Below are 11,406 nucleotides of genomic sequence, written 5' to 3'. Positions count from 1 at the left end.
ATAATTATATTTTTAATATTTTTTAAATTTTTATTATACATATTATATAAATATTTCATTGGCTCCTTATATTTTTTCGATTTACATTGTGTGAACAAACCGTTCTTCGGTCGATCTAAAAAATGACATCTACTTTCCGTTTACATATACGAGACGAAAATTACATTTACACCCCTTATTTACACATGTTAACCTATTATTAGCTGGTCAAATTTTAGCCATGAAAGTCACTGTCACTACGGTTGTGATCTCGTTATAGTATATAAAAATATTATTTACACATTAAAATTAATATTATAAAATATATAAATATTTATAATTTATTTTTAATATATATTTTATATTAGTAATTGATTTTATCATAATAAAATTGTGAAGTGAAAATAATTAAAGAACCATCTAATGAACCCATGATGGATGACATCCAAGTTACAAATGCCACAATTGATAGACACGCTTTTCGGTCGCTCTACTATTTGCCAAACCACCCCACCACCATATACTATACATATTGGCAAGAAAACAATACCAATAATAATTTTAATAGATAAAGTAAAGTGGTATCCATCTCACTGAACCACCAACATTATTAAAGAGAGAGCAAGAAACTATATATATATCAAGTACTATGCATGGCAAACGTTATCCGCCGCTGTATGTTCATTGGTTACTTTGGGAAAAAATATCAATCTGGGATATCCTCCAACGTAGTCATCAACCAACTAATTAGTACTGACCTCTACGTGTTCATGCAGTTCTTGCTTGCATGTGGGGGTTGTGTGTGCATGCGTGTGTGTCATGTTCCACCTCAAGCATGTACCATGTTTTTGTACCGTTGTCTTGATGATGTGGAGAGTTCTGACTTCTGACACATTAAATTAAAGGAAAAAAGTATTATCTGTATAGATTTTTTTTATATTTCATATTGATGATTCAAACCTCAGTTATTATTAAATGAAATATAAATATAGCTAGACTAGGGTATATGCATTGCATCAAAATAGATTTTTAGCCACGGTTTGAATTTAGAAAATTTTAGAAATTTTATATATAGCACATGTTTTGAATTTGAAACTTTTTTTATTTTTTAACAAAAGATAGTTATTAGTTGTTTTCTTAATTAAATTACTGCAATTTGAATCCAATAATTATTACTAACTCGTTAAAAAGCGTAACCTAAAAGCTTTCAAGTGATATATTTTGTCCTTTCTAAAAATTTAATTTAAAATATTAGTTAATGGATCAAAATAATAATTATCAACATATACATATAGATTGTCTTCATATTTATTTGGTATATAAAAATATTATGTATATAATAAAGATTAAGTATTAAATTAATTATTATGTATATAAACATATGTCTTGTTTAATTATTTTTAACATGTATCGCATGATTGTTCTGTCCATGGTTGTATACATTGCATAGCACTCAGAAACAAAAATGAGCACATAAAGTTACATTTCGTTGCCGTTTTGTGACTGGTCAAACTTACATTTGTATTATTAGGAGGGGAAAAGTTAATTTTTTTCCTTTTGGTGACTAGGAAAAAAAGAAGAAGCTAAATTTGGATTGTAAAGGCTATTATCTAAAGTTACAAAAATGGTATAGACACATAGAAGATAAATAGGCACAAAAAAGCAGAAACACCATGTTGGAATCTCTTTTTTTTTTTTTTTCCTTTTTTCTGAGATAAAGATTAAAATAAAAAGCTTGATGTTGATGGAGTAGGACATGCATATATATTTTCTATATTTCATTCATCACTGGTTTCGTTCCTGTTATAAATTGGATATTTATTATTAATTTATTATATATTACTTACCCTATCTTAGTAATCTAATTCCTTGTGTTAAAATTCAACAATTACATTACGTATACACAAAAAAAAATTAATCACTAATTAAGTAATTATATAACATAGATGTTAAAATATAAATTATATATTGAAAAATAACAAATATATAACAATAAATTTTTAGTGAGAGTGAAACATTTTTGGATATAGAATCATTGAGAAACAGAATCTCAGGATCTATGCAATCCCACAATATACATTTTCCAAGTGAAATTCTAAATAACTTGTCATGATAGGTATATATGTATCTTCTGCATGTTATTTTAAGTAATGTCATTTTGCATAAATTTTTATAAAATCATATCTAAAATGGATAAGTGGTTAACTATCTTTTACTTTTACTTGACAAATGACAAGAAGCGTGATTAATATATAATAACAGTCAAGGATAATAATAGCAATAGATCGAAGTGGCAAAACAACATTACCCAATGCAACCATATATAACTGAATTACCTACCTAATAACTATAATAACAGAACCCATGCATTATGATAGCTGTAACTCTAGCCTTAGATTCTCTAGTATATAAATTAAAGAATAAAGTGTTGTAAAAATATTAAAAATGTAATCTTAAGTTTTATAATAATTTTGAAGTGTTATTAAAATTATACAATTACTGTAATAAAAACCGACTATAAACAACATTAGTATATATATAAATACAACTATATTAGATATAAATTAAAATTATCTACTAAAATTAATTATCAATATACAATATATATTAAATTATAAAATATATATTAAAAATAAATTAAATATATATTTATCTACAAATATAATAATTAATTTAATAACTAATTCTTAATATACATATATATAATATTTTTTGATGTGCACATAATATGTATACTTGCTACTCTCCTAAGTGATAGGTCTGTTCATAATGACCGCTAGAAACCATTTAAGTCGGTCAAACCTCTCACCTTTGGATTCTTTTTGAAACAAAATAAAAAAATATTATTTAAAAAAAATTATTTTAATTTTAATTTTTGAAATGTATTTTTTGTTTAGAACATACAGATTTGCAGCACTTAGGCAAATTTCTATAATTTTATAGAATTTGCAAAACATCACCTAAATTTCATCTAAAATCTCTAAACTCAAATTTTTAAATTATTATCATTGTTTCTAAGAATACATAGGAGTATATCAGTATAGCAACATCGCTGACGATAATAATAACTATCGTTATCGTTTCTAAAAATATATAGATATACAGTCATATTTAATAAGATTCTTTTTTTATTATAAATTGAAAAATTATTATTTTTTAAAAAAAAAATTTATTCATATATACTTTTGTGTATTTCTATATACTTTGGAGATGATAATAATAGTTGTTATATAGATTGTTATGAAAATTAACAATTTGAATAAGCCAATTATTTATAAGAATGTAAAGTAAAATTCGCCGGAGATGCGACGAACTATTTGAAGTAAAAAAGAACGTATTCTGATATTTAAAGTTCAAATAATTCGTTTTTAGAAATAATAATATTTTTAATTTATTTCAAAAAAAAATCTTCTCACCTTTATTTAATAATTAGACATCACTTATAGAGCTAAAAACGAAACTGGAAGAAAAACAAAATAAAGAAAAAAAGAGAGTGAAAAGTTAATGAAAAATGATGGATGATGAAAAGCAGAGAGAAGGTGCTAAGGACTTGGGTGTTTAAATCTTTGAGATACACATACTATAGCTGCAATATTAATTTCGTCTAGTATATTATATATTTAGGAAATATTGTATAATAAACTTTTTTATAAATAAGTATATATTATTTTATTTTGTGTAATTATAAATTTATAACCCTTGATCACTGCGAAAAGTTTGAATAATTATTATACAACAGTGTTCTTTTAACTTCTTATGGGGAGTTATCCAGTCATTAGTGCTATAGCCTCGTCATATAAACACAATTCGGTTCGTGGCTATTATAACCTAAAAACATATAAAATAATAAAAAATTTGGAATATTCTTCAATATACGTGGAACAATAGGGAAGTGGAACTAGACGTGTTACGCATGCTGCATGTCACGTGTCAAATGATGTGTATCCTGCCAGAACATAAGAGAGGAGGGTGCTCCTCTTAACAAGGAATTCTTTTTCTAATTAGATGTAGTAACAGTTATCGTATTTAATACCGCAACTATTTTTATCATAATCTATTTTTGGTTTTGGTGTGGTTATCTTTGACTAATTCTAGGATAACTTTATCGACCGTAAGATAAATACTAATTTCTAGACAGGGCACATATATTTGATTTGATTCCATGTGTTAGTCACGTTTATTATGAAACTTACATGGTCTTACATGGTCTTTAAAGACATAATGATAATGATTAGAGACTAAATTAAATGTTCGATTTAAACAAAAATATATTAATTCGAGTAAAGAAGGAGAACATTACTAATTACTATTATTAATAAATTGTACATTCACATGAATGATTACATGGCTGTGCTTGGTAGCTTGGTAACGCCATCACAACTCACAAGACACCAACTCTGAAACTGAAAGTGCGGTCTTACATATGAACTTATCTCGGCACAAATAATATGATATATGATACAATACACCTTGGAACAAAGCAAGCAACATGTTACTTTTCCTTTTCAATTTTTTTTTTTTGGGGGAACAAAGGGGGGGGGGGGTGTATGCTTTTTTGTGTGCATGATCTTACAAAGTGAAAGGTCTAGTGTCCATTAAGGTGCTTAAAGTTATAATGTTATATATATACACCGTATATATCAATCTTTTCTCTACAATCTCTATATATAATTCAAATCTCCAAAGTCATTCAATTAATGTTGATGAGCCAAATTCATGCAAGGGGTGGCATTTTGTAAGGTGTACGGGGAATCCACGATAATTATTTGTGCCTACTTTTTCAGTTACTGAAAAAGCCAAAACCAAACCAAAAATGAAATGATGAACAAGCATCAGAATCCATCATCATCGCTTCGGCTTGTGTTCTTGTTCTTGTTGCCCTCTAAGCTGTGCCTCGTTTAGAAAAATCTTGGAATTTGGATTGCAGGGTTGCTAGCTTCATTTTCAATTTGTTGCATTATTTGGTGGATTTTTTTTTTTTGGGGTCATTATGGCTGGTGGACAAAGACAAAGGAGGCTCAACAAGTCATGTATTCTCCTCATAGGTATGTACATTTAATTATTTAATTATTATAAATATCTCTCTAGTTTCTCATTTTCTAACTATTTATTGGAAATGATTGTTAACTTATTTTATAGATTGAGAACAGTGGTGTTTGTTATTAGTGAAGCTTGAATGAATGTTTTGTTTATTATTGTTTTTTTATAATTTTTAAAAGCATCTTAACGATACTATTTCTCTAAAGAAGTGTCTGGAATTTTGATTTTGGAGGAATGGAAAAAGGATTCCTTTTTACTCTTGAAATTCTTCCTTTCTAATTTTTCACAGAAATGTTCACTTATTAAAAAACATATTACTATTAGAATATATAGTTGTCATTGTTATTTATGAAGCATCTTTGTTTTAATGATTAATTGGTGTTGGGTATTGCAGCAATTGCAGGCATAGAGAGGTTTGCATATAAAGGGGTGGCATCAAATTTGGTTACATACCTAACTGATGTAGTGAAGCTAAGGAACTCATCTGCTGCGAAAATGGTTAATAGTTGGTGTGGCTTCACTTCCATAATGCCCTTGTTGGTGGCACCCATTGCTGATGCTTATTGGCACAAATATTCCACAATTATGGCCTCTTCTTTCCTCTATCTTATGGTGAGTCACCCTCCACAACTTCAATATCAACTACCTTTATATATGAATAAACCTTTAATTATGGTAGAACTCTACTTTGTTTATTATTAAATGAGATGTGAATCAAATTTAAGTGAAATCTATGTCCCATTTAATGATAGATAAAATATGAGTCAAGCAGCATATTCTTAACATAGGACAATTTTTTGGAGTTTAGATATGACATACTAATATAATATAGCAGCCATATTTGTAATAATATATTATTCTTATAAGTTCTATTATGGATTGTGTTGTAGGTTTGTTAGAGTCTGAGTCATAAATAATCTTCCTATTTGGGCATACATGAAATAATGCTCTTTATAAAAATTTCAGATGGTATAAGAAAGTGTATCATGTTTTGCTACCTTTCAAAGTCAGATATAAAATCAACCAGAGTTTCAACATAAATTTTTTTGGCAAAAAAGAACACTGACACTTTAATAATCCTGAATAACATGAAAAGTTTTACTTGTAATCTAAGCAGGAAACGAATTTTCCATAACCCCTCATTTTTCAATACTTATATTAAATTTTTCAGGCATAGATCACCTATGTAAGCTAGCTGTTAATGTTGTTGTGTTTATTTATTATTATATTGGCTATGTAATATAATTATAAATCTGCTAATTTTCGGTTATATGAAGCTACTTAAATATACTTATTATTGTTTTCCATAACTAATATGTCTGGGATTTCATATTCTTATGTATGTAACCACAAAATAAATAAATAAATAAAATGAAAACATAAGCATGTGTTATAAAACTGAAGTTATTGTCTTGTCCTGTTTAAGCAGTTAAACAACATGATAACATGATAGGATTGAAAAGATTACCTTTAGATTAGGGAGAGAGAAAAAGAAAAGGTATATCTTTTTTCCTCTTTAATTATTCAATGTAGCACTCAAGCACCACAATCTAAAAGATGATCATTATTGAAAAAAAGATCCATCATTAAAATGACCTAAAGTTAAGAATTGTAAAGTTATTGCAACATGGTTCTCATGTCTTTACAATATAGTACAATAATGTCTTATACAACATGATTCACCAAAAACAACAATAAGACTATACTTTAATTTATTACATTCTTCTTATGCTTATGATTTTGTCTGTTGAACCACACCCTTCTTGTTTTGGTGAAAGAACTTTCACATTAATAAGCACATGTACATTTCCCTATCTTGAGGTAGCACTTTGTGGCTGCTTTAATTACTTAGTTTGAACCAGTATATAACGGCGCATTTCGTTGACATATAGATTGTTTTGGAATCTGAAGTAACATGCATGTCCTCGGAAATAGAAAGTACTAGAGTTTTTTATGTTGCTAAATATGTACTAGTGTCTTTTCCTTTACTATTATTTTATTAAAAAATTCTATACAAATGGCCGATGTGGTAGTTAATTTTTGGGATACACGTAGTATGGTTGTAACTTATTTTGTTCATAACCCAGTGAGAATTGAACTACAAAGATATAGAGTTTTGAACTATATAGATATAGATGTCAAACATAGAGTTTTTACATCAAGTTGCAAAGTGGAATTCAATATTTGCTTAATCATGAATCAACAACTAAATTTGTGTTCTCTTATTAGGGACTTACAGCATTGACATCAACAGCACTAGCAAGGTCATGGCACCACAGAAACAGAACAATGTCTTCTTCCTTTCTCTCTCTGTCTCTCTATTTGATTTCATTAGGCCAAGGCGGGTACAACCCGTCGCTGCAAGCCTTCGGAGCGGACCAACTGGACGAAGATGAAGAATTGCCTAGTAGCAAAGATGACAAAAGTTCCAAGAAGAAAACATTGTTCTTCCAATGGTGGTATTTTGGTGTTTGTAGTGGAAGCCTAATGGGTGTGACAGTTATGTCCTACATTCAAGACACATTTGGTTGGGTGATCGGGTTCGCAATCCCTGCAATTTCAATGGCTATGTCCATTTTGATTTTCTCATGTGGAAACCCTATATATACATATAAACATGATGATTGTGATGATGAACATCAAGCTAAGAAGCCATTTAGGGACATGTTTCAAGCTATGAAAGAATCTGCATTAAAATGCTTCCATTGTGGAATTACCTTACCCAATGAAAAGTCTGAGGTTTTAGAACTGGAGTAAGTTCCACTTTCACATAATTAAGTTTTATTAGCATGATTAATGTTAATTTTACTCTATTGTCATGCTTTGGCACATTCTTATATTCTAAGATAAAAGAAATTAGAGAGAGTATATTACAAGTAAGAGAAATGTTTTTTGAACATCCAACTCCTTATGCACCATAAGAATACCCACTTTAATTTATCACTCTAGGATTTTGCAGTAATCTCCACTTTCTTTTTCTTTATTTAAAAATGAGTAATGCTAGGGAACCAATAATATAGTAGCCAATAATATAGTCAACACTATAACAAGTTGCTAAAAATGAGTTTTTGATGAGTTTAATTTCAGATGTTTCTTTAATTGAGTTTCAGATGTTCTCATTTTTTAGAATTTTAGTTTTTTTTTTTCTTGTGCTGAATGTTGGCTGCAATGTTAGTTCCCAAAATTTTCTCATAATTTTTTTCTTTTACACCATTAGATTGAGTTGGGAGATAATGATATCCATTTTTCATGTACAAATTAAACAAATGAAACGAATGAAATACCAATATTACTATGAAACATCATATTCTGACAAAAGACACTATTCATTTCATAAATCAACTAAAAGAAGGGAAAATTATCATTATGATACTCGTGTTAATGTTAGTACTTACATGAGAACATTGTATTTACATGTTTCAGGCTTCAAGAGAAACCCCTTTGTGAAGAAAGCATGGAAAGCCTCAAGAATCTGAAAAAAGATTCTAAAACTAGGAAGCAGCTACTATCACATGGCAAGGTTGTTCTTAGGCTCTTACCAATTTGGACAATGCTTCTAATGTTTGCTGTGATCTTCCAACAACCAGCAACATTCTTCACAAAGCAAGGCATGACAATGAAGAGAAACATTGGACCAAATTTCAAGATCCCACCAGCAACACTCCAAAGTGCAATAACACTCTCCATAATCCTCTTGATGCCACTCTACGACCGAATCTTCATACCGATCACCCAGATCATCACGCGCCAGAACAAAGGCATAAACGTGATGCAAAGGATGGGAATCGGTATGGTTCTCTCCATCATAGCAATGGTTCTAGCGGCGCTAGTCGAAATGAAACGGCTAGAAATCGGCCAACGGATGAGAATCTCATCATCCGGGTCAAGAGAAGAGGAAACAACAGTACCATTAAGCATATTCTGGTTGCTTCCACAGTATATTCTTCTTGGGATCTCAGACATTTTCACTGTGGTTGGAATGCAAGAGTTCTTCTACAGTGAGGTTCCTACAACAATGAGGACAATGGGGATTGCACTCTACACAAGTGTGTTTGGTGTTGGTAGCTTTGTGAGTGCACTTTTGATTACACTTGTTGAGGTCTTCACAAGTTCAAGAGGGATACCAAGTTGGTTCTCTGATGACATGAACAATGAAGCAAGATTGGACAGTTATTATTGGCTCTTGGCATGTTTGAGCTTTGTGAGTTTAGTGTTGTATTCATTATTGTGTAAATACTACCATAGTAGTAGTAGTAGTTGTAGTGATTCGGATTGTGAAAATTGACATCTATTTACTCTCTCTCTCTTTTTTTAATATCTGTTTTGGCATGTAAACTACTTTAACTGATGTTGAATAATAGTTTATGGTGTATTTTGATTATTAAATATTGGAGAATTATTCTACAATGCACAAAGAATGTAATGGTGCAAAGTGCAAAATGCACATTGGGATCTAATGATAAAGATTATAGGTCCATTGTTTCAACCTATATATACTTTAAAATTTCTTGTCCTCAGACATGTTTTTCACTTCAGTTTGTTTTCCGTTTTACAATGTAAACAAGGAAATGAATAAGAATGAGAGTAAAAAAAAAAAAAATTAAGAGTAAGAATTTAATTTAGGGAAATTCTATAGTACCGACTATGTTAGGAAAACATATTATGATGTCCTCATGTGTCTTTTAAAAAGAGTGACGCGTGGTTTTAGTCAATCAGTCTTGTCCTTATGAGAGTAATTAGTCTTTATGAGAGTAATTAGAAGGTTTTTTTTTTGTCAAATAGATTAGACCGTCTCTAGTTCTAAACATTACTCATGTAATACACACTTATCTAACACACTCACACACACTGCATGAGTTCATTTAAGGGTTCATTTTTTTTCTCATAAGACTTGAATCCGGGTGTAGCTTCTTGTGAGGCAGCAAATACTGGCACTCATTGTTCTGAGAACCAGACCGAACTGGCCGGTTCGACCGGATTAACCGGGAACCGGTCATCTGGCCGGTTCGGTTGACCTCCAAAACCTCTGCAAAAAACCGATTAAAAACCGGTTAAACCGGTGGTTAACCGGTGAACCGAACAAACCGGACGGGTTTTTTGAAGTTCCGTTTTTTTAAAATAGCCCAAAACGGCGTCGTTTTGTGACGCAAAAAAAAAAAAAAAACCCACGACCCACTAACCTAACCCACCCCCAAATCATTCGGTACTCAGTTGTCACCACACGCCTCCCTCAACCCTACTTTCCTTTTCCTCCAACGAGTAGAGGGACTCCACAATCGACGCCGGCAGTGAGCCAGTGACCACCGTCGCGACCGACGAACGCCGTGAAGAACACTCCCACCGTCGCGGGTCGTCGTGCACCGTTGCGACTGCTGGGTTTCTGGGTTTTGGTCGCGGGTCATGAAGCACCGTTGCGGCATTACGGGTTCTGGGTTTCTGGGTTTTGGTCGCTGGTCGTGAAGCACCGTTGCGGGTTCTGGGTTTCTGACTTTCTGGCTTCTGGGTTTCAAGCACTGTTGCGGGTTCTGGGTTTCTGGCTTCTGGGTTTCTGGTTTTCTGGCTTCTGTTTGTGCTATTTTTCTGGCTTCTGTTCGTTCTTCACTTGCGGTAAGTTTTGGGTTTCTGGCTTCTATTCGAATGTTGAATAAATTTGTTCTTCAATTTTTTGTATGTTGAATAAATTTGTTGAAATGTTGAATAAGTTTGTTTGTTTGCTGGCTTCATGATTCTGAGGTTATTCGTTCATAAATTTCGATTTTCTCTGCTTGATTTTGATTTTTTCTGCTTGATTTTGATATCTGTTCATGATTTTGTTTACTGGCTTCATTATTTGTTTGTTTGCTGGCTTCATGATTCTGAGGTTATTTGTTCATGAATTTGTTTGCTGAAGATTCTGGTAGGTGAGTCCTCTCCTCTTTGTTGTGTTCTTGCTGTGTTGTGTATTGGAAAGTTGTTCTTGCTGTGTTATGATATGGAATGGTGTGCTGTTGCAATTCTTGCAATCCTCTTTGCTGTGTTTTTGGCTGTGTTCTTGTTATGGTATTAATAATTGTTCTTTTGCTGTGTTATTGATTAATTGTTAATAATTTATATTACACAATAATCTGTATTTTTTGTTAATAATCTTGCTGTGTTGTACTTGGTGTTGTATTTAAACTGCTGATGGTGTTGTAGTTATTAACAATTTAGACATAAGTGTCATGTTATTTACATGGTTTTGATTTTTATGCTTGTGTATTTTTAGTCTTGTTTCAAAAATGTATGTATGGAAGAATACTATATGTATACGCTGCATATTTATGCTTAAGTGCTGACTCTACATAGCTCTCTTCTTGAAGTTCTGCTCTTTATTATGTGAAATTTTAAATTTTATTAAGTTAGAAATTA

The 11,406-nt window shown here is 31.0% G+C and overlaps 1 protein-coding gene across 1 annotated transcript; it reads left to right on the top strand.

Moving 5' to 3' along the window:
• The first annotated feature begins 3,887 nt into the window (after positions 1-3,887).
• LOC112802546 (protein NRT1/ PTR FAMILY 5.9) lies at positions 3,888-9,405 on the top strand. Its single transcript, XM_025845807.3, has 4 exons — positions 3,888-5,024; positions 5,414-5,631; positions 7,249-7,772; positions 8,443-9,405. The coding sequence occupies exons 1-4, from the start codon at positions 4,970-4,972 to the stop codon at positions 9,302-9,304; spliced, it is 1,659 nt and encodes a 552-aa protein (XP_025701592.1). The 5' UTR covers positions 3,888-4,969; the 3' UTR covers positions 9,305-9,405.
• The last annotated feature ends 2,001 nt before the right edge of the window (positions 9,406-11,406 follow it).

Source organism: Arachis hypogaea, chromosome 5 (assembly GCF_003086295.3).
Source record: "Arachis hypogaea cultivar Tifrunner chromosome 5, arahy.Tifrunner.gnm2.J5K5, whole genome shotgun sequence".
Taxonomy (NCBI): domain Eukaryota; kingdom Viridiplantae; phylum Streptophyta; class Magnoliopsida; order Fabales; family Fabaceae; genus Arachis; species Arachis hypogaea.
The sequence above is the reverse complement of the archived record's forward strand: the minus strand, read 5'-3'. Positions and strand labels throughout refer to the sequence as shown.